At 46.9% G+C, this 23,751-nt stretch overlaps 1 protein-coding gene across 3 annotated transcripts in view; it reads left to right on the top strand.

The window, feature by feature from the left end:
• The window catches only part of LPO (lactoperoxidase), a 36,593-nt gene that overhangs the window by 6,943 nt on the left and 5,899 nt on the right, over positions 1 to 23,751 (top strand). The window contains exons 1-9 of one of the 3 annotated variants that reach the window (XM_032498419.1): positions 2,718 to 2,824; positions 7,755 to 7,832; positions 9,064 to 9,148; positions 13,451 to 13,611; positions 14,636 to 14,753; positions 15,203 to 15,332; positions 16,083 to 16,289; positions 17,494 to 17,818; positions 19,352 to 19,512. In XM_032498419.1, coding sequence (XP_032354310.1) covers positions 7,757 to 7,832; positions 9,064 to 9,148; positions 13,451 to 13,611; positions 14,636 to 14,753; positions 15,203 to 15,332; positions 16,083 to 16,289; positions 17,494 to 17,818; positions 19,352 to 19,512 — 1,263 coding nt within the window. In that variant the 5' untranslated portion in view covers positions 2,718 to 2,824; positions 7,755 to 7,756. Of the gene's footprint in view, positions 1 to 2,717; positions 2,825 to 3,834; positions 3,929 to 7,754; positions 7,833 to 9,063; positions 9,149 to 13,450; positions 13,612 to 14,635; positions 14,754 to 15,202; positions 15,333 to 16,082; positions 16,290 to 17,493; positions 17,819 to 19,351; positions 19,513 to 23,751 lie in introns of those variants that run through there. The other 2 variants (XM_006181410.3, XM_032498420.1) reach the window with 2 other exon arrangements.

Raw genomic sequence — 23,751 nt, 5'->3', positions numbered from 1 at the left:
AAGGGAGAGAGCAAGCCAGGAATGGAGGATGGCAGAGAAAAAGAGGCAGAGCAGGAATGTGCGGGGCATGTTGGGGAAAAACGTTAATGGGTTAGTTTGGGTGGAACGAAGAGCTTGGGCAGAGGAGTGATGTGTGATGGACTGGGAGAGATAGAGGGGTAGGCAAGATAGAACCATGGCTGAAGCTTGAGACTTTGTCCTACGGGTAGCAGAGAGCCCTGGAGCAAAGGAAGGGGTGGAGAGGATTGGTGGCAGGGAGGCCACTGAGAAGGATGTGGTCTTGAAGCAAAACTGAGGTGAGTCAGAGCAGAACCAGAATGTAGGGAAGGCTAGAAGATGACAGATGCAAGAGATTTATGAAGGACAAATGGACAGGAATTGGTGACTGAGACAGGAGATGGGAGGATGGAAGAGGGAGAGAAAAAAGAAGAGTAGAAGCACTTGGGATAATTCACTGGTTTCCAACCTCATCATCTGTATGTTAATTGAGAAGGAGGAAGATTGGGAATAAGGAGAGGAAAAAGACAAGAAGCACATAATATCAGGTGCTCAATGAATACCTAAGAGGGAGAAATGAAAGCAAGGGGAGACAGAACACCAATGGGAAATAGGAGAATGGCCTTGACCAAAAAGAAGATTTTTGATTAATGGAGAAAAGGAAGGAACAGCATTCTGCCCACTCCAGCAGAGAAGTTCTTGGGAACCCCCTCTGCCAACTCTACTAGAGTTGGGTCCCAAGACCCAACCTTTCTGTTCCCAACATTCTGTGGCTAATTGGAGAAACTCATTGATACTGAGTTTGCCACTCAGAACCCTTGTTTTACACCAATTTCAGAAGCCACCAAGCATCTAATGAATCCTCCCACTAAAAAATAGTTAGAGAAGACAGTGGGGCCTCTTCCTGTCTGCTGAGGGAGATACACAAACCATCCCAGACATTTTTCTCTTCCATAAATCCCTCTTCACTCTGAAAGGGGCTGCCTGGCAGTGTTCCCATCCTTTCCAAGGGCCTCTGGCTGCCAAGGTCACCATTCAGAGAACCTTTGCCATCTCCACGCCTCTCCTAAGGCCAGGATGGCTTACACCAGAGCACCTGGGTTCCTCCCTTTCCTGGGGTGAACAGTGGGTGAGTCTCAGAGAGGGTAACCACTGGGGGACTGTGAAGGAAAAGCCCAGCTGGGCTAACAAGCTAAGTCACAAATCTAAGTGTAACAAGTGTCGGATTACTGATCTGAGTTCTGCTGGGCTAACTTGTAAATCTGAAGTTAGTGTCAGTTTACTGGGCTAACAAGCTAACTCGTAAATCCAAGCTCAACAAGTGTCAGTAACGTGATCTGTTCCGAATTGATAAGCTTCAGTGTACTGATTCCTTGCTTTTGTTGTTTGAGCCTTATTGGCTAATAGCCCCATACTTGTAATTAACCCTATAAAACCTCATGTGCACGTCTTGGAGGTGCTCAGAGCTTCGGAGCAGAAGCCCCTCTGAGCCCGCCGGCGTAATAAATCTGAGTACTCCAACCCTCCGAGTGGTGCTTGTTTCTTGGCTGGCCTGTCATTTCCGTAACAGGACAAGAAGTCCATTAGTTTGGTGTTCTGAGAACCAACAAGAGGAAATGCATTTTAGCCAGGAAAGAAAAAAATTAGCTGTCCAGCTGTGATTGACAGCCAAGCCAGTGGAAGATGGGTGAAAACAGACAGCTGAGGAAGGGACCAGCTGGGTTTCCAAGGAAGGTATCATCCAAAATGGTGGAGATGGCGAGAAGGCCAGTGTAAGAACTTAAATCACCTCATACAGAGAGATCACTTTGTCACTGACCATGGATGTCCCTTTAATCAGCATGCAGTGTATGTACAGCACGCAGAATTCTACCTTTTAAAGTAGAAGAGGAGAACCAACCATGTCCAAGGTCAGCCTCGTCTATAAACCGAATTCCTGGAAAATGTGTGCGTGTGTGCGCACACTACCATGTGCCCGTGATCTTCACTGGGTATTTCCTGCCACTTCTGCTGCTGTTACTAAAATCTCTTGGAATCTCTGCCCCCATACATGAGAAGCTGTTGGCCTTCTTAGCCTTCTACTGGACTTCCTGTCTTCCAATCTCCATTTCTTATGGGCCAATTTGCCATTTTCTAATGGGGAGACATCTAACTGTGCTAAACAGAGTTAACTAGATTGAGTAAGTCCAGGAACACATCATTACACATCAGCAAAGCTCTGAAAATACAGATTAGCCACAAGACAGTTATACATCCACTGTGACTGCCTCCAGGTATGCTTCATGCCCAGAACAAAGGAAGGACCACCCTCATCTGGAGCTGACACTGCCCCACCCCTGCCCATTCCAAAAAGATCCAGCCTAAGACATCATATCATCTCATAACACGATCAAGACCCAGGGACAGTCAGATCTGCATTTTGCTCTTACCCTGACTCCAGTAGCTCACTATATATTGCACACAGGAAGACAGCGTTATCCTATATGCTCTTCCAGAAGGAAGTTTCATTTTGAAATCATTCAGAACCAACTAGGTCAAAATCCATCTAAAGACACACCTTCATTAAATCATAAGGCTCGAAACCCAGAGGCGAGAGCCTTGAGACACGTGCTTCAAAGTTCAGGGAAGGATCAGACAAAGAAAAACTTGGCTGAGAAGCAGAAATGTCTTTCAAAGAAAACAAGAAGAGCCTGAAGTCTCTCACTACCTTTCCTGGACAGCTGCCTTCTTTCGAGATGCCCAGCTCATTTGCCTGGATTCACCACAAGAGAAGCAGCTTCTAACTCCATTCCATCAGCCAGAGCAAAGGAATATCACTTTTTGGAAGGTAAATTCAGGGGGTTGGTTTTTGGATGATGAGTTTCTGATAGTTCTCCAGAGTATCTTCACCCCAAAGTGTAATATCATAAAGAGGCTAATGTGTTGTCGGTCTGTAAAATATACTTTTATGAAATTTCATTTTCGTTGAACCTTCCTGTTTCCTTCCTGTATGGATTTAATGAACTTGATGGTATATAACATTATACTTGGGCTTTAAATTATTAAATTCCCGGATATTGGTGTTTTTTAATGATTGCCCCATAGAAGGTATGAAGTCGTAGCACATTAGTAATCATCTAAACCAGCCATCAATTTTGCAACTAAAGTGTATCAGGCACCAGAAGGTGAATGACTTGTCCACAGCCACACAGGGACAGAGGTGGGGACAAGTCCAGGGCTCTTCTTACTTCTCTGGTGGCCAAGAAAGGGCAGTATTTTAAAACTTGGGCCAGAAAAAGTCAACATTTAAAAATCATTTTAGGGGGCAGGGTAATAGCTCAGTGATAGAGTGTGTGCTTGGCATGCACGAGGTCCTGGGTCCAACACTCAGTACCTCCGTTTAAATAAATAAATATATAAACTTAATTACCTCCCCTCAAAAAATAAAAATAAAAAAATAGAAATCATTTTAAATCTCTGTTGGCTTCCACAATGGATTGGGTGAAAGGTAAGGGAGGAATCAAAGGATAGTGAATAAATGAATGGAGAAGAGAGCCATTTATTTAATTGTTCCTAATTTTGAGAGCTATTCAGATCCCATTAAGGGCATAAAAGGGACAAGCCTGCTCAGAGATTGGAGGTTTGCCTTCCATGACTGCAGCAGGACTACGTATTTGACCTGGAACATGGGAAGAAGAGGATTTGCTTCACCCAGAGTCAGTGATACTGTATCAACCAGTCCCTGCCATTCTGCAGTTTCCTCATGCGTCTGCCTTAGAGTCACAGGGTGTTTCCCGCTGAACCTAAGCGTCTCCTCCAAGTCACATCAGCTCCTCAAAATCTTTCCTTCTGGGCCTCTCCCAGAAATAAATTATGATAGACGGTATAAAAACCAACTCCTTCAAGCAGAGAAACACACCTGGCTGCCACAGGAGGCCAAGGCCCTTGGCAGGTAAGAGTCATTAATTTTAATCTTTCCTGGTTTCTGTGCAGTTGATGATGAAATTTCCTAAAGACTTCTCAGAAAGCTTGGTACTGGATTTGGACTTGTCTTCATCAGGCATTTTCTGGTGCCAGCTCTGGCTGCCACCCTGGCAGGTCATCCCCATTTTGTGTAAGGGAGATGTGTTTGAATCCCTTTGTTGGGTAAGGAGGAATTTCTGAGTCTGAAAACTGAGTCATAGAATCATAAACTCTTAGGGCTAGAAGGTACCATAGATCTCTCATCCATCCTGTTGGGAACTGAGGCTTCAGAGAGATCACGGGTCCAGGTCACACAGAAAGTTAGGGGAAATTAGTCACAGAATGACACATGGTGTTCTTGAGACTGGTGTGATATGATGCGACCGCCAAACTATAGGGAAAAGTCTGCAGTGTTTTAAAGGGTTCCCTGACCCAGGGCTCTCGGATCTTCATCTCGTTTCCAGCAGCTCATGCTTCTGACAGCAGCCCTGAACATCCAGTTAGCCCTGAATGTCTAGTCTCAGGTGTCTTCAGTGCCGTATGGACACTTGGTTCTCAATCAGATTTATGAATGCAGCGATATTTAGATGGGCTTAGTCTTGGGAGAATGGAGTGGTTGAATCAGTTTTTTTATTTTTAAATGTAATTAGGTGTCCCAAACCCTATGGCTCAGGTGGATTTTGTTCTGCAGTAGAGAGTGTGATAAGAGCTCTCTCTTCTCCATTCTTCTCTTGATACTGGAACTGCTCAAAAGATCAAACAGAGCATTTGGGGGGTGATGGGGTGTTTGTTGGTTTTCCTACTGGCCCATCCCACCACCCTCAACAGAGCTCTCACCATTCACGGAAAAGAATCCTTCTGATGCCTTCCCTTCTCAGTCCTTCCTGTAGCCCCCATGGTGACTTCCGAGCAAGTCTGAGAGCCAGACTCTTGGAGGTCGTGACATTCAGTGTGGTCGGCAGAGCAGCAGCATCGGCATCACCTGGGAGCTTGTTGGAAGTACAGGCTCTCAGGCCCCTTCTATGACCTTCTGAGTTAGAATCTGCATTTAACAAGTTCCCTAGGTGATGAGTAGGCACATTAAGGTGGGAGGACCCTGCTAAGGGACCATCACCACCTCTGCCTCTGCACCCTCCAGATGTTGGATTTCTCTGCCCTAGGGGTTTCACTCATTCAGCAAGCACCCAACACCTATTTTGTACCAACACTAGGCTTGGGCACTGGAAGAAACAAAAACCAGTAAGACATAGCCCTTGAGGAGCTCATGGTCTGATAGGGGAAACAGTAATATGAGATATGAGTAAAGTACTGTGGGAGGACAGAAAGAGAAATGGCCTAACTTGGCCTGGAGAAATCTGGTACACTTCATAGAAAAGGTGGCACTTGGCCTGGGCTTTGAAGAATGAATAGGAGTTTATTGGGCAGAGACGGCATTGCATAGGAAAGAGCTCTGTCTCCAGATAGCGCTTCATGTCCCAGGGAAGACTCCAAGCTTTGATGCAAACCAAAGGGCTTGGGAAATGGTCTCTGCGCTGAGCATGATGATAAGAATGTGAGTAAATATTCAAACCTCCCAGAAGCCTCTTGGCTCTGGAGTGTGCCTCCAAGATCTTTCTGCACACCCCCTGCCGCCAGTGGCATGAACTTTGCTTGGCTCGGCTTTCTGTCCCATATGCTTCGTTCACACCCACCAGGAAAGACGGCCAAGACGTGGAAAATAATTTAGCTTTGGCCTTGAGGTTCCCACCCACCACTTTTCAGTGAGGGAAGTATGAAGGGGGTTCCCAGGAAAGGAGAGGATAAATGAATATCTAAGGACCTTTTCCTGTTCAGATTTCTCAACTTTTATTTCTTTGGCGACGATATTTTTCTTCCTTGGTCTCTCTCAGATGATACATCTTTTCATAGACTAAACTTTTAATTTTTGTTTTTGATTTATTATAAAATACATTAGCCATTGAAAGAATAATATAATGAATACTTGTGTACCCATCAGTTCTCTTTAAAAAAAAAATCAATGATAAGGGGCTGGGAGGAGAGGAGGGGGGAAATGGGAGTTGGCATTTAGTGGGTGGAGTTTCTGTTTTGCAAGATGAAATAGTTCTAGGGATCTCTTGTACATCAGTGTGAAAATACTTGTCACTGTTGTACTGTATGGCTAAAAATGGTGAAGACAGCAAATTTTATGCTATGTGTTTTTACAACAATATAAAATAATATTGGGGAGGGTATAACTCAGTGGTAGAGTGCATGCCTAGCATGTATGAGGTCCTAGGTTCAATCCCCACTACCTCCATTGACTGCATGAATGAAGAAGAAATAAATAAATAAATAAATAAACCTAATTACCCCCCCAAATTTTTTAATAATAAAATAATATCAATGATGCTTTTTATTTTCCAAAACCATCATCTTTGTTTTCTCGAAAGGCCAGATTTCTGCTGGCTTAATGACCTCCTCAAATCACAAAAAGGAGGACTATGTTTCCACTCGTAGAGGTGTAAGGACAGGAGCCCACTGAGGGGTCAATCTCAACTGTCTGAGATTTCCTCTTGCGGAAAATAAAAAAGTGCTAGAGAGAATCTTGGCCAGATAGGCATTTATTCATACTTTGTCTTGTTTTTTCTCGAGTAAGCTTACAAAAAGTACATTTAACAAGATAAAAATTATTTAGGGAGATCATCAAAGGTCAGAGGGAAAGACTGAGGAGGTATGGGGGGGTCAGGGGGGCCTGAAATTATCTGGTCCAGATACACAGGTCTCCTTTTCTGGAGATTATCCAGAGAATGTCTGGAAGACCCCCTGGATGGTTTCTCAGGCAAAACTCCAGACCCACGATTCCTCTTAGGGAGCTTCAAGTAGATCTGGAGAGGGCAGCCAATCTGAGGACCTTCTCCAGGGTGCGTTTCTGGAGTTCAGTCAGTGAATGCACACTATGGGGCCCTCTTGTGAACACAGTCTAGGTACACCATCATTCCATCTGCATTCCATGGCCACCTCCCAGGCTGGAGCTAGTATCTCCTTGAAAGATATTTTGGGTCTATTCCACCAAATCTAATGAACAATCTAAGCCCAGAAGCAAACAAAGCTGCATGCTTTTAATCTGACAATCTAGGGTCAGAGTTTAAAGCTCACGATGAAGGGGTTAATCGAAGAGCTGGAATCTCTCCAGGCAACCTGGCACACAGCTGTGAGCACCTTGAGCTTTGTCACAACTTTCATTCATGTGTTCCCATCAAGTTGGCTCTCTGAGAGGGGGTAAAGCCCCTGCCGGCTTCTGAAGGTAGGAACTGAGAGTCTGTGTCTCTGGCACATTCTCTTGTGCTGGGCCAGAGAAAGACAGCTTTCATCCTGAGGGGAAAGGGGAAGGGGAACCCCTAAGATGTGTACCAGATTTGGTAACAGCATTTGTCACCGGTGACAAGACAGGTACAGGATCTTGAGTCACAGGCTGTCAGAGCAGACTCGGACATCCTGGGTCACTTGGTCCAACCCCCTCACTCAGCAGGCCAAGGACCCAGAGATGTTATGTAACCTGCCCGATGTCACAGAGCTAGTTAGAGCACGTGCAGAACTACAACGTAGGACCTCCTGACCCCGAAGCCTGAGCTCCTTCCCTTCCATCTCTCAGTATCTACCACGGGCCTGCACACACGGGAGATGCTTAGTTATTGTGGTTTCCCCTCCTCTGCCCCAGTGTCAGGGTGTCTGGCGTTCTCTGGGCTTTCTTTGCTTTATCAACCCCTTTCTGTGATTCAGCCCCCCACCATGGTGACTCTCCAAGGCTCACGCCATGATCCTGGGTCTCGTTTCAGTGATGTGGGTCCTTCTCCATCTCCCAGTCCTTTTGGCTTCCCTGACCTTGTTCCAGGCTGCAGCATCTGACACCAATGGTAAGGGCTGCTCTGTGTTGATTTCCTGGGGTTGCTGTAACTAAGGACCACAAACTGGGTGGCTTAAGACAACAGAAGTTTATTCTCCCACAGTTCAGGAGGCTGGAAGTCCAAAGTCAAAGTGTTGGCAGGGTCTGTTCCTCTGAAGACTCTAGGGGAGAATCCTTCCTTGCCTCTTCCAGCTTCTGATGGCTCCCAGCAATCCTTGGCTTATAACTGCATCACTCCAAGCTCTGCCTCCATCTGCACATGATCTTCTTCTCTGTGTGTGTCCTCTGTGTGTCCTCTTCTCTTTTTATAAGACCACCAGTCACTGGATTTAGAACCCACTCTAATCCTGTACCTATATGATTTCATCTTAATTAGGTAAATCTGCCAAGACCCTATTTCCAAATAAAGTTCCAGTTGGCATATATTTTGGAGGGACATTATTTAAGCCACTATACCCTCCTTATTTAGAGACTATATCCTGCCCCTCCAATCTCCAGACCCCAGTAAGACTGAAAACAAGGAATCTCACTTTTACTCTATACCATCCCCTTCCCTACTTCAGGGTCCTGGTGATCAGCCAAGCCCTTTGATGGACTAGCTTACGGGTCCACCTCACCAAGAACCAAAAAAATCTGCACTAGTAGCCAGAGCCAACCTGAGTGGTCACAGACTTTCTGAATCCTATCACTGGGTCCGATTAGCTCTCAGTGTCTGCGGGTTCTGCATCAGCAGATTCAACCAACAGTGGATGAAAAGTAATCAGAAAAAAAATTCCCGAAAGCTCCCCCTCCAAAAAAATACCCACTCCTGCAATTATTTACATAGCATTTACATTGGATTTACAACTAGTTACATGACATTTACATTGCGTTGGGTATTATAAGTAATCTAGAGATGATTTAAAGAATATGGGAAGATGTGCATAGGTTATATGCAAATACTATACCATTTTATATGAGGGACTTGAGCATCCTGGGAGGTCCTAGAACCAAATCCCCGTGGATACTGAGGGACGGCTATATTGTAGTGGACTCCTGAAAACAACATGGACAGCTTATTGAGGATCAGAGAGTATTCTTACTATTCGAGGTTTTTTCTCCTGGTGAATGTTTTCAATCTTGATCTTCTGCCTGCTCAGATCTGGGGGGTGGGTTAATGGCTGAGAAAGAGGGAAACAGAAGCAAAGGCCTTTCCAAAGAGTGGTGTCTGATACCCTGCTCCTTGCTCCTCCCCATCCAAGCGCAGACCACTGCTGCCGCCATGTCTGAAGCCGTGCGTCAGGTCAAGGTGCACGTCAACAAGGCTTTCCTGGATTCCCGGACCAGGTAGGTGAGATGCACACACCGCATGTGTCTCCCTTCCTGGGCTTCTCGTTCACGATGAGCACACCTGGGCCAGCCCTGGCAAACCAGGGAGCCAACGCGGTTATACAACCTGCCCTTCCACCCTCACCTGCGAGTGTGTGGCACGTAGGAGTAACAGCCCACAATTCCTAAATCCTCAGCCTCTAAGTTACCGTGAAGGGGTTGTCTAATCTGACCCTACAAGCACTTTCTTCCGCGTGGCTGAGTGATTCCTTGGGTCACGCATACCAGAGTCTCAGAAAGCCTGAGGGTAGCAGTTGTCCTTTCGTTCACCATGACTTAGGTCAGGTCCCCTGGAAGCAGAGCCTGAGACGTGGATTCACATGCCGGTGACTTACTGGGGAGTGCTCCAGTGGAGTGAGGGAGCGAGGCTGGACATGTAAAAAGAAGGAGTTAAGCAAGGATTTGGTTTAAGGTCTAGCCTCAGCTGATCCCACGGGGAGATCCGGGAGTGTAGGCTGCACCTCAGAACCTGTCCTACTGCGGAGCAAGTGAGCAGAGTTTTCACCTTAAAGGTCGCCTTGACATCAGCCAGATGTCGGTACTGGGGGAGGCGGAGCACACTGGGTGGCTCCCAGGCACCTCCAGGCAGGCAGCCCTACGGACTCCGAAGCACAGGGTCAACCACCCTCCAACCTTATATGGGGGCCGGGATTCCTGAAATAAGCAGTGTAGACTGGGTCCCTGCCCTCAGGAAGCCCACCCCGGAGCTGGAGAGGCAGACAAACAAGAGTAACCGTTTCACTGAGCAGAAAGCCACCTTACTCCTGGGGCTTCATTCCTCCTTGGCCCTTGAATAAACTCTCAAGTGGTCCCATAACCTTTGAGCTGACTTTTAGAGGACAAGATGTGCTCTGGTCACTTCTAGTCCCAAGAACAGTGTCCTTTCAGGAATTCAAATGTCAGCGTCAGAAGATGAAGCCCAGAGCGTCTCCCTTTCCTCAGTTCAGAGGTGGTTCCTGCTCTCACAGTGAGAGAAGGGCGCCTGGTCCAGCTTGTCCCCTCCCCCAGCCCAGGTTTCTGACTCTTAGGGGTAGAGCTGGGGGAGGTAGGAGGGGGGCAGGATGGCAAAGTCTAAGTCACCGAGACAACTTAATGCCTGAGGGTGAGGGTGGAAGGGAGGTGGGTCAGAAGCGCCTTCCCTCCTTGGGTGCTTTTCAGCTCTCAGAGATTTGCTGCCAACTCTCTGACCCAGAGAAGTTTCTGGCCAGCAGCTCACAGCTCCAACCCTCAGCCCAGGAGCCTGGGGCTCACTCCCTCTCCCCTCGCCACACCTTCTCGAGTCAGGTCCCTTTTAAGGAGGCTCCAGGAGACTTTTCCCTGCTGCTGGAGGATGTGCGGATTTGGGTCCCAGAGCTGCCCTGTCTGGCTTACTCTGCTCTTAGGTTCAGAGCACCAGCCGCCTCTTCTTTTCTTGTTTTCTTTAGGCCTTTTGGGCAGGTGTCAATCACCAGCTACAAACACACAGTGGAGCTGCCTGTTAAGTCCCTTGTTACTAGAATTAGTCCAAAGAGGAAGCCCCATGGTGGCAGCAGGGAAACCATTTCCAAATGAAAATTCTCTCTCCCTCCCTAATGTCAATCCTGTTAGAGCCCGAAGGTGGGGCAGAATAAAAGCCACAAAATCGGTGTTCAGCACCTCCCTTGTGAGTTGCGCAGCACAGGAGCACCAGCCTTGCTTTCAAACTTGCCCCCACTGGTTAGTTCTTGGACTTGGGGCCTCGTGGAGATGTCAAGAATCTACATTTAAGCATCTTGTTCACAAGCACCCAAACAAACAATCCAGCAACTCACGATCTGTGAGAAGGACAAGAAAGGAAATAAACAGAGCAGTGGCTGCGGCTCCAGGTGCAGGGATCCAGGAAGCCAGATGGAGGGTGAGAAAGAGCCAGCCATGTAGAGAGCTGGGGGGATGGCATTCCAGGGTCTGGGAACAGCAGAAGCAAAGGTCCTGAGGCAGGCAAGAGCTTAGGGTGCTCAGGAAACAGAAAAGAGGCTGGTGCTGGTGGCAGTGGTAGGAAAGTAGGAGCATGCGGGCAGAGCCTGAGGACCCAAGAATCAGAGGCAGATTTGTGGGTACCAGGGAGGAGGAGGGAGGGATGGGATGTGACTGTTCATGGGCGTAGGGTCTCCTTGGCGGGTGATGAAAATGTTTGGGAACTAGATAGAGGCATTGACTGCACAAGGTCACGAGCATGGATGCAGTAAGCATGTGGATTCACACACATCGTCGGGGAGCCAAGGAAGCACTTCAGTCAGAGAGCAGCCTGGTCTGCTTTTCATTCCAAAAAGCTCCCTCCGGCAGTGGGGTGGAGCTGGATGGGAGAAGGACAGGAGAGGAGCGAGGAACCCAGTTAGGAGTCTGCTGCGGCCATCCAGATGGGGGAGGATGCTGACTAGATAGAGGGTGGAGGCCTAGAGATGGAAAGAGTTCCTCCAAGGCCCTGCCTCCCCCCAGGGAGCCCCACCCTGAGGCAAAGCAGGAGGTACCTCCGGGGTGAGTCAGGTTCAGGCAGGAGGCTGCACGGAGCCCTGGCCCAGGAGGAAGGAAGGCGCACATAGGACCTTGCATGGGAACTTTCGGTGAAACCCTGGGAGGCCCAGCAACCCCCTTCCTTGTTCGTGGGTGGGGGACCCTTTGGGACCTGGCTGATGAAGATGGTGGCCTGGTGCTAAGGCATGTGGCTTTATTCTGTTCTGTGCCAGAGTCCGCTCTTGGCCTTTCTCATTCCTTCCTCCCTCTAATCCTATGCAGTGCTTAACCCAACTATAGGATTTAGCTGTTTTTGAGGCCAAATGATCAAATTGCATGGTTACCACCATTATCCTCATTTTGTGGATAAGGAAACTGGGTACAGAGAGGTTGAGTAACTTGCCCAAAGGCCACTAGTAAGTGGCAGCAGGAGTCAAACCCAGACAGCATGTTGCAAAGGCCACGGGCACTGGTGTCAGTGACACTGATTCCCAGTTCACAGAGGAGACACAGCTCACTCGGAGGTCACATCCATAAGCCCATCCTGGTGGAACCAGGGTTCAAACGTGACCTCTAGGCCCAAACTCTAGGTCAGTGCTGTCCGATATGGGAACCACTGACTACATGCGGCTACTGAGCACTTGAAATGTGACCAGAACACCGAGAAACTGAATTTTTAAGTGTATTTCATTTTAATGAATTTCCATGTAAATAGCCATATGTGGCTAGTGGTTACCATACTGGACCTGCAGGAGTCTGGGCCCCTGGGCCATGAGGTCTCCTGCAACAAAAGGCAGCAGGCTTATCTTCTTGGGTTCTTTTTCACCAAGGTGGAGGGGAGGTTAGAAGCATGTAGGTCTGGTAATAAGCCACGTAGCCCCTCAGGCTGAGACACCAGGCCCCCTCACACCTGAAATAGAGTTAATAACCTGATCTACAGGGACAGGCCAGGTGTTACAGCCTGTGCAGTTCACCCCCAAAGCAGGGATGTCTTTGTGAGAATTTGAGCCACTTCCAATATTTGAGTCTTAGAGCCTTGAGTCTAGAGGGGGTTCGTGGAGAGTCTTACAGATCATCTCCTGGAGTCCCCTCATCTCACACATGATGAAGCGGAGCACCACAGGGGCTGGAGGTTCTCATAGAGGGACTTTCTGACATCTTGCCCTTAATCTCCAATTTCTTAGTAGTAGAAGGGTTTTTGGCTTCTCATTTTATACACGGGAAATTAAGAATAAAAAGGCTGAACATCCGGCCAAATAAATGGGCAGCCAGAGGCTGGATGCTCCAGCCACATCTAAACAAACCCCAAACTCACTCTAGGGCCAGATGGAATTAAGGATGCTTTCATGGGCAGAACAGGAGGCCCAGAGGCATGGTGTTTCTAGAATTCTCAGTCCATGAGGCTCAATGAGAGGCCAGCTCCACGGTCAGGGGTTTCTTAGCCTAAATCCGTACATCCTGGGACTAAGGTGAGTCTGAGGTTCCCCAACAGATCTGGAAGCAGCCAGCACAGCTTCCACCTGCCAATTCTAATTCAGGAAGGGCTCACCTTCCTCTGCCTGCCTTCCCTCAGAAGCAGACGTCACAAAGCTTAAAGACATGCTGTAGCTTCCTCCTCCCAGAAGAGATTTTCCAGAGGCATCAGAAGAGAACACAGAAGTGGGGGGAGGTCTCCAGCATGCTGTCCACCCCCCACCCAGCTCCTCCCTACACACACGGCGCCTCAAACCCCTTCTACAGGGTCGAAGCCCAGGGGCTGGGTCGTGACTCCCCCACTGCTCTCAATTGTAGGCTGAAGGCTGCCATGAGCTCTGAGGTGCCCACCACTCGACAGCTCTCAGAGTACCTCAAGCATGCCAAGGGCCGGACGCGCACAGCCATCCGCAACGGGCAGGTGTGGGAGGAGTCCTTAAAGAGACTGTGGCAGAAAGTGACCCAGACCAACATCACAGGTACAGAAAGCTCACCAGCCCTCTGATGGCAAGAAGGGGTCATCTCGCCACAGGGGAGAGCAGAAGCCAGCAAAAGCTGCATTTCCTCTTGGGAGCCATCACCTCTCTCTCTCCTAGACCTGCAGAGCAAGGAGAGGCTGAGTTCAGCGACGCCCATGCTCTTTCCTGCAGAGAAAGGAACTCAGGCCCAGCAAGGTCCCACTGCCAGCTCGCATTGAGGGGACATTCACGCTCTTTGTTATAACGCCATCTGTTAGGTCTCTGTTCAGAGGAAGGACTAATGTCAATAAACACCAGTTCCTTGTCCCAAACCACAGTGTCACCACTTCCGCCTGTGAAAGGGTCAGTTTAAGCCACCTGTGTCGAGGGGATTTACTGGGATTATGTCACAGGTGATGAGATTTCCCTCTTGTTCTGGGTGCTGTGGGGCTGAAACAATGAGCTGATGGACTGGTCGTGACCTCCCCAACCCCTCCGCCCCACCCCCTACTGAATGGCACAGCTCACGGAGGGTCACGGAGGGAGGGGATTGGTCATGACTAGAGGAAGAGGCTACAGGTTCTCCCTGGGCAAACATCAAGTGGAGGAAGATCCCTGGCCTGAGTGTTTGGGCAAATTCCAAAGTTGCAAAAGAAGGAAACTGGGACAAGGTAGGGAGAAGCAGGGAGCAGTTTGGACTCCAAGATTCAAAATGTGCTGGGGCCTCTGCCAACTTTCACAAATGAGCCCCCCGAAGAAGCCCCCCAGAGCCAGACTCCCTTGCCTCCCTTTCACTGCGGGCACTGGGATGGAGCACAGCCTGCATTAGGAGGTTGGTGTCTCTCCATTCTGTGCCCACGTGGAAGCCTCTGATGCCTAAAGCTTCCCAATGTGTTATCCTCCCAAGACCACAGCGCCCCTCACTTAAATCCTGCCGGGGACAGGACCACCACAGAAACTGGAGAGAGTCCAGCCCATCTGGCGTCCACAGAAACACAGAAAGCGGAGGAAGAATCCAGCCCACTTGGCATCCCTTCTCTTTCAGACCCCAGCCTGGACTTGACTGCACTCTCTTGGGAGGTGGGCTGTGACGTCCCAGTTTCCGTGGTGAAATGTGACAAGAACAGCCCTTACCGCACCATCACAGGAGACTGTAATAACGGGTGAGTGGCCATGGGTGGGTATAGAAGGCAGGTGCCTCCCATCCCCACACCCAGCCCACCAGGCTCAGCCCACCTGCCCAGGCCACCTGCCCTGCCCAACCCAGCCAGGACTTTGCCACTTGGACATTACAGGCAGAACTCCCACTGCCTTACCCTCCTGAACTAGCGTCCCACTGGAATCTGTGCTGTTGGAACCCCCCTAACTTCCCCACCTTCTAGAGACCACTGTAACCCACTGGAAGCAGCACCTTTCCCCGGTGCAGAGGAGCCCCACGCCTTCGGAGGTGAGAGTAGCCCAGACACCCCACAGTTGAGAAGCACCTCCTCCGGGCCCCCTATCCCTCGTTCAGAGGCTCCAGGTCCTTCCCCAGGGGATCCCAGTGGGGTTTTCGGAGAAGCAGACCCCGGGGCCGACCGGCCGAGGCTGAGGACGGGTCTTGCTGTTTCAGGAGGCACCCCGCCCTGGGAGCCGCCAACCAGGCGTTGGCGCGCTGGCTGCCGGCGGAGTACGAGGACGGGCTCTCCCTGCCCTTTGGGTGGACGCGGGGGAAGAGGCGGAATGGCTTCCCTCTCCCGCTGGTGAGTGCAGGCCCGGGGTCGGGGAGAGCCCCGGGCAGGCAGGTGAAGGATGGGAGTCAGAAGAGAAGGGATGCACTCCCCAAACACTCAAGGAAAGGAAGAAGAAATAGGTGGGAGGACAAAGGGTGCGCGGTGGAGCCGCAGGAGAGATGCAGATTTGGAATTGCTCCCTGGAAGTGTTCCCCAAAGTGCCACTAGAGGGCAGCAGAGCCCGGGTCCCGGAGCCCGGTTACCTGATGGTCACTTCCCAGCTGCCAACAGACTAAGTGCCCTGGGGTTTCCCAGGCAGATGGCCTCCCTGCTGCATCCCGCTGGCGCCTGCCCTGTCCCATCCCCTGGAGTGCACCAGCCGTTGTTTGCCTGGAGGTCCTCTCTGTTGGCCTCATCTGAGTTGGCAGGCCCTCTTCCCAGAGCCCCTCCCCTAATCCCAGACACCGGGCATCTCCATGGCACTGGCTTCAGAAAACAGCCTGTCTTTCTTTTTCCCTCTCCGAGTGGAAAGAGCACTGGCCTTGCAAGCCATCCAGTCATACAAACCTGGCCCTTTGTGGCTGTAGGACCTTGGTCAATTGACTTCACCTTTCTAGGACTCAGCCTCCACATCTACAAAATGGGAGTAACGCCACCTGCCTCACAAGCTTGTCATAAGGATGAAACACACCTATCATATCATAGGTACTCAATAAACTGCAGTTGAAGCTAAATCCTTGAAGCATCTTTTTCTCCCTCTCCTTCTCTCTCCATCCATAGGCCCGTGAGGTATCCAACAAGATTGTTGGCTACCTGAATGAAGAGGGTGTTCTGGACCAAAACAGGTCCCTGCTCTTCATGCAGTGGGGTCAGATTGTGGACCACGACCTGGACTTTTCCCCGGACACGGAGCTGGGGAGCAGCGAGTACTCCAAAGCGCAGTGTGATGAGCACTGTATCCAGGGAGACAACTGCTTCCCCATCATGGTAGGCCACTGCAACTGCGCGTCCCTGACAAACCCCCTGCCTCCCTAAGGTAGCAGACGTTCCCCGCCAGGCAGTCAGCCAGGACCTCTTGGTAGATCTTGAATGCTGATTTGACAGCTTCCCAAGCCTCACACATCTATTCATTCACTCACTCGTTTACTTAGTAAATAGACATTAATCATCTACTCCGTGCCTGGCAAATGAGACACTGTCCCTTCCCTCAAGGACGAAAGGTCTGTGTAGGAAATGGACAGTAACAACTAATGGCAAAGTTGGGAAGCTGGGGAGGGCTGTCTGAGTCCCCGGCCCAGCAGCATTTGGTGTCACCTGGGGTCTTGTTAGAAGTACAACAAGACATTGTTGTCTAAGACATTGGGAAACAGACTCTACATTTTATCAGGATTCCCAGGAGATTCATTTCATACACAGTAAAATTTGTGGAATGTTGCTGTAAGTCACCATGGGGTCCAGGAAGGCTCCTTCCAGAAAAAGCTGAAACCTGATGGATGAGTCAGAATGAGCAGCCAGTATTTATGGGAATTTCCAGCAGGAAGGACAAGGAACTTGCCATGATGCACCTTTTCTTCAGGGATTTTACAGTTAGTGATTTCTTCACTGAAATAAATCAAGGCTGTGAGCTGTGTTATAAAGAACATGAGCTATGGAGTGAGGTCACTCTAGCTCTGAATCCCACATCTTTCCTTTGCAGTTTGTAAGTTCTTGGGCACATGACTCAACCTTTCTGAGCCTCAGTTTTCTCCTGGGTAAAATGGGACCAAATTACCTACCTTACAGGGCTTTATGAGGACCAGAGTGAGATAAAGTATGCATAATGCCTAGCACATGGAAGGGCCAAAATAAATAAATGGTAGCTGTTGTTAGCAGTTATTATTAACAAACCCTTTCCTGTCTCATGTTCTGCTTCCCTGTGCCGGGATCGCAGGACTCCCTCCCCACCAAAAATTTGTAACCTTTGCTATAAAAGATTGAATGAATCCCTTCAGCCCTTTTCCATAGCGGGACGTCATGAACTTCAAGGTATTGGGGGCCCAAGATGTATAGTGTCAGCAGGAGGCACCTGGAGCCAACGTCTGGTCCCAGGGTCCCAGGAGGACACCATCAGCATTTTTGCCAGCTGCATCTGGACCTGCCCTGGGGTTGCTAGCTGTACCACCTCTGCCCAGTCACCCTAATGTCTCTGCAGTTCCCGCGCAACGACCGCAAGGTGATGACTCAAGGGAAATGCATGCCTTTCTTCCGAGCTGGGTTTGTCTGCCCCAATCCACCTTACCAGTCTTTGGCCCGAGAGCAGATCAACGCCCTGACCTCCTTCCTGGACGCCAGCTTAGTGTACGGCTCTGAGCCCAGCCTGGCCAGCAGTCTCCGTGACCTCAGTAGTCCGCTGGGCCTCATGGCCGTCAACCAGGAGTTCTGGGACCACGGGCTGGCCTACCCACCCTTTGTCAACAAGAAGCCGAGCCCCTGTGAGGTCATCAACACCACTGCCCAAGTGCCTTGCTTCCTGGCGGGTGAGTTTAGGCTGGGAACAGAGGTGCCCGAGGACAAGGGGGTTATCCTGGGGACTGAGAGCAGAGGGAGGCCAGAAAAACTTCACGAGGCCCCTGGGCAGCCTCCGGGGAGGCTTTACCATTGTTCCTTCTCATCATCTTCTGCAAAAACACACACCGAGCCACCACCGCCCCGGGCACTGTCCAGGACAGGCAGAAGGGCCCAGGTGAATACAGAATCTAAGAATGTATGTTCACTGTAAAAATAAATAAGAAAATTCACAAGATCCCACCACCCACAGATAATCATTCTTAGCATTTGAATGACTATCTTCCCAGGTTTTTTTCTATCCCATCGCTCTACATTGTTTTACATCATTGAGGTTGCACTTGAAATAATGCTCTGTAACCTGATGACTTCCCTTCATGCACCACATCATGAAATCATCTTCTACAGTAGGCTCTTAAGTGGCTTCCTGGTATTCCGTGACATTTATTATCATAATTGATTTTGTCAACCCGATTTGGAGACATTCAAGTCATTTCTGGTTTTCTTGTGATTTTTTTGTTCTTGTTTTTAAGTTAATGAGCATCCTTGTTGATGAATCTTGGTGCACATTTAAAAATTTTTTACTAAGCTAATTTCCTAGAAGAGGAAGTTCTAGATGAAGAGGAAGATACAGCTTTAATGCTTTTTATAAACTTGGCACAAAGCCCCTACTCCATACAGCCCGTGCACAACCAAATTCTCATTCTGGGGGCTCCTGTCCTCCTGGTCCTCTCTGCCTTTGGCTTTCGGAGGCTTTCTCTCTTCTAAAGATCCACTCCCCCGGGGCAAGCCCCCTGCCACCCAGACATGGCAGGAGGCCAGTCTGTAGGGCCAAATCTTTTCTTAGCTGTGTCCCTGCATCTCTCACATCAATCCAGACCAAGCCTTTTCCTGTTTTCCCCCCAAAAAATTACCCAGTACGACTAAGCATTTGTGAATTTAATAGACTTTCCTGAAGATTGGAGGACACAGAGAAAGATCCGGTCTTGCACCATCTATCTGACCTCCCATCCTATTCCTCCATCCCTCCCAATTGTCTCTATCTCATCCTGTATTACACAGAGGAATTGGACCCTACCCTCAAACTTGGATTCCTAAAACCTTCAAAGTTGTTCCACACAATGAAAAGCCCCTTGTTTATTTGTGGGTCCCATCTTGGAAGGCAGTTGGGATTTAATTACCAAATTTTAATTTTTTAATGTCACCTGTAGTCTTTATGTCAGTCTTGAGGGTCGACCTTATTAGCCCCATTTTCCCAGATATGAAGACGGTGGCTTAGAAATGTTAAGTCTTAAGTCACACGGCTTAAAGGGTGTGTGTAGAGTTGAGATTCAAATCTATGAATCCCAACCCTGATCTCTTTCCACCTGACTTCCCTTAAATTAACTGGAAAGAGGGGCTTAGGAGAGGTTCTCTTTGGGACATTGTCACTGATTTCTTCGTGCAGGTTCCTGGGGTCTGGGGTTGCTCCGGGGAACCCACCTTCCTACCTTGTGGGCTTTTAGGAGATTCCCGAGCCTCAGAGCAGATCCTGCTGGCCACTTCCCACACCCTGCTTCTCCGAGAGCACAACCGTCTGGCCAGAGAACTAAAGAAACTCAACCCTCACTGGGATGGAGAGAAGCTCTACCAGGAAGCCCGGAAAATCCTGGGAGCCTTCATGCAGGTGGGCCCAGGAGCACTGCGCCACACGCCAGCCTCGCTTCCGCTCCTGACTCTGCTCTCTGCTGGTCCCCACACCTCCCGCTAGCCCCTCTGCTTTCCCCCTTGCTCTGCTGCTGCTTTCCCATCGTCTCATTCTTGTAAACTTCACCTGTGTTTCTTCTGCCTCTTAGCCCCAAAATGAATCCCTGGATTCAGAGTACTGGAGAGTCAGTCTTATGTGGTCACTCAGTGTGCCTGCCCAGGTGCCCTCATTGGGACCGTAGGCTCCATCACTCCTGGGACTGTGACAGCCCACTTATTTCGGTTGTTTTGATTGGATTATCTTCTTTAAAAATTTCTGCACTTAAGCCACATGTCTCCAGCACAGTTAATTGCTATTGTTGCCAACTGACTAGAAGAGATGTAGAAATGGTGATATATTGACTCTTACTGTTTAAACATTTTATTTTGAAATAATTGTAGATTCTCAAGAAGTTGTCAAAACATGTTCATGCACCTCCCCCAGTATTAACACTTGGCAGAACTATGTCACCAGACCACAGTCAGGAGGTTAACATTGATAACAACTACAGAGTTTATTCAGATTTCATCAGTTATAAACACAGTCATCTTCATGTGTGGTTTATGCGGTGTGGTGCGTGTGTGTGTGTAGCTCCAGGCAATTGTATCACATGTGTAGTTTCATGGAATCACCACCACTATAAAGATACCCAAGTTCCATCGCCACAAGACTCCCTTGTGCTACGTTTTTACAGCCACAGCCACCCTCCCCCTTCCCATTTTCCTAACCCCAGGCAACCACTAATCCATCCTCCATCTGTACACTTATGTTACTCCATGAATGTTATATAAATGAAATCATGCAGTATGTGTTCTTTTGAGATTGGCTTTTCACATTCAGCATAATTTCCTTGAGGTTCATCCAAGTCGTTGCATATATCAATAGTTCATTCCTTTCTGTTGTTGAAAACCATCTCATGCTTTGTTTAACTGTTCACCTATTGAAAGGCATTTGGATAGTTTCCAATTTCGGGCTATTGTGAATAAAGCTGCCATGAACATTCATATCTAAGTTTCTGCATGAAAATAAGTTTTTATTTCTCTGGAATATAAGCCCAAGAGTGCAATTGCTGGGTCATATGGTAAGTCCATTTTTAGTTTCAAAAGGAACTGCAAACTGTTTTCCAGAGTGGCTGTATCATTTTTACATTCCCATCAGCAATGTATGAATGACCCAAATTCTCTGCATCCTGGTCATTATTTGGTGTCATTACTAATTTTTTTTCACCCTTTCTGGTAGGTATGTAGTGATATCTCATGGTGGTTTTAATTTGCATTTCTCTGATGGTTGATCACATTGAATATCTTTTCATGTGTTTTTTGTCATCTGGATATCCACTTCAGTAAATACCTGCTCATGTGTTTTGCATATTTTCAAATTGGATTTTGTCTTTTAATGTTGAGTTTTGAGAATGATTTATATATTCTGGATACGAGTCCTTTGTCAGATATGTGACTTTAAATATTTTCTTCCAGTCTGTACTTTGTCTTCTCATTCTCTTAACAGGATCTTTTGCAGAGTAAGAGTTTTTCATTTTGATGAGGTCAAATTTATCAGTTTTTTTCTTTCATGGATTGTGCTTTTGGTGTCAAGTCTTTACTCTTTCCCTAGTCCTAGATCCCAAAGATTTTTCTCCTGTTTTTTTTTTTTCCTAGACTTTTTATAGTTCTATGTTTTACATTTAAGTCCATGATCTATTTGGGGTTAATTTTTGTGTAAAACATAAGGTTTAGATCAAGGTTCATTGGTTGGGGGGAGCTACCGGATGTCTAACTGCTCCTGCACCATTTATGCAAAGACTGTCTTTCTTCTACTGAACTGCTTTTGCTCCTTTGTCAAAAGTTATGTGGCCATGTTTATGTGACTCTATTTCTGGGTTGTCTGTTCCATTCCACCAATCTATGTGTCTATTCCTACACCATTGCCACACTGTGTAATTAATAACTATTAGTAACCACATAATAAGACTTAACGTTGGGAAGAATGACTCTTCCCACTTTCTTCTTCTTTTTCAAAATTATTTTGGCTACTGTAAGGTCTTTCCTTTTCTGTATATATTTTAAAACAGGCTAATCTATGTCTATAAAGAAATCTTGCTGAGATTTGGATAGGAATTGTATTAAAAGTATAGATCAGTTTAGGGACAAATGACATCTTTACAATGTTGAATTTTCCAGTAGATAAACATAGTATGTCTCTCCAAGTATTTAGATTTTCTTTGATTTCTTTCTTCAGCTCTTTGTAATTTTTATCATCCAGAGCCTACACATGTTTGTTTCATATATACCTGAGAATTTCATTTTCTTTGGAGGAATTATAAATATTACATCTCGTATTTCAGTTTCCACTTCTTATCAGTGTATAAATATATAACTGATTTTTTAATTGAAGTGACTCAATACTAGTCAGTTTACAATGTTGTGTCAATTTCTGGGGTACAGGGAAGGGATAAATTGGGAGTTTGAAGCTTGCAGATAATTTACGATTTTTATCTGCTGATTCTGTATCTTATGACCTTGCTGAGCTCAATTAGTACCAGGAGTTCTGTAGATTCCTTGGGATTTTCTATATAGATAATCATGCCGTATGCAAATAAAGGCAGTTATATTTCTTCATTTTAAATTTCTTTTTCTTCCCTTATTACAGTAGCTATAACTTCCAGTACTATATTGAGTAAGAGTGGTGAGAGCAGACATTCTTATCTCCCAATAATAGAAGAAAAGCATTCAAATTTTCATCATTAAGTATAATGTTGGTTATGAACTTTTTGTAGCTGCTCTAGATGACGTTGAGGAAGTCCTGCTCTATTGCCTAGTCTACTGAGAGTTTTTGCCATGAACAGATGTGGAACTTTGTCAAATGGTTTTTCTGCATTGATTTGTATGATCATATGATTTTTCTTCTTTAGCCTGTTTTGCTTGCTTTGGGTTTATTTTGCTCTTCCTTCTAGTTTATTGAGGTTGGAACTTAGAGTATTAATTTGAGAGCTTTCCTCTTTTCTAACATAAGTATAATAAGTGATATAAATTTCCCTCTTAGCACTGAGTTAGCTGTAACCTACAAATTTTGATATGTTCTGTTATCATTTTCATTCAATATGTATTTTCTGTTGTTATCTTCTTTCAGACTTCCTCTTTGACCTGTGGCCTATTTAGAAGTACGTTATTTAATTTAGAAGTGTTTAAACATTTTCCTGCTGCCTGTCTGTTATTAATATCTAGTTTGCATAGTTTTCTTAGTAATTGTTCTCAGTATTGTCATATGTGCATCATATCAAAACCTACAGGTGTCAGTGTTTTATCACTTTCCATGAAGTGTAGAAAACTTACTTCCATTAGATCCCTACATTTAGCACCACATCAGATAGTGCTTTAGCCATAAACTATGATTAAAGAAACTCATAAGGTAGAAAATAATTTAGTCTGTTTGCTTCTATTTTCCATTACATTGTTCTTATTTCCTTTCTGAAGTTCCCAGCCTTCTTCTGTTATCATTTTCTTTATGCTTAGAGAGTTTCCTTTAGCCAGTTTTTGAGGATACATCAGCTAGCAATAAATTCTCTTACTTTCCTTCATCTGAGAATGTCTTTTTTTCGTCTTTATTCTTGAAGAATAGTTTTACCAGATACTAGATTCAGGGTTGACAGTTCTTTTCTTTCAGCACTTGAAAAATGTACCACTTTTCTGTGGCCTCCATGATTTCAGATCGGAAATTCACTGTTATTCAAATTGGTGTTCTTTTATAGGTAATGAGTCATTTCTCCTTGGCTATTTTTAACACTTTTTATTTGTGTTCAGAAATTTAATTATGATGTGTCTTAGAGTAGCTTTCTTTGGATTTTTTCTGTTTGAAATTCAGTTTCTTAAATCTGTAAATATATGGGGAGGTTTTCAAACATTATTTCTTCAAATACTTTTTCATCCCACTCCCTTTCTCCTCTACTTCTGGGACTCCATTAATATGAATATTAGATATTTTATTATTGTCCCACAGAACCCTGAGGTTCTGGTTTGTTTGAGGTTTGGGGGGGGCACTTTTGGGAGTTTTTTTCAGTCTATTTCTCTCTGTTGCTCAGATTGACTAAATTCTATTGGTCTGTCTTCACTGTCACATCCACCATACTACTGGGTCTAGCCAACAAGTTTTTCATTTCAGTTAGTGTATTTTCAGTTCTATAAT

This window comes from Camelus ferus, chromosome 16 (assembly GCF_009834535.1).
Source record: "Camelus ferus isolate YT-003-E chromosome 16, BCGSAC_Cfer_1.0, whole genome shotgun sequence".
NCBI lineage: Eukaryota > Metazoa > Chordata > Mammalia > Artiodactyla > Camelidae > Camelus > Camelus ferus.
The sequence above is the reverse complement of the archived record's forward strand: the minus strand, read 5'-3'. Positions and strand labels throughout refer to the sequence as shown.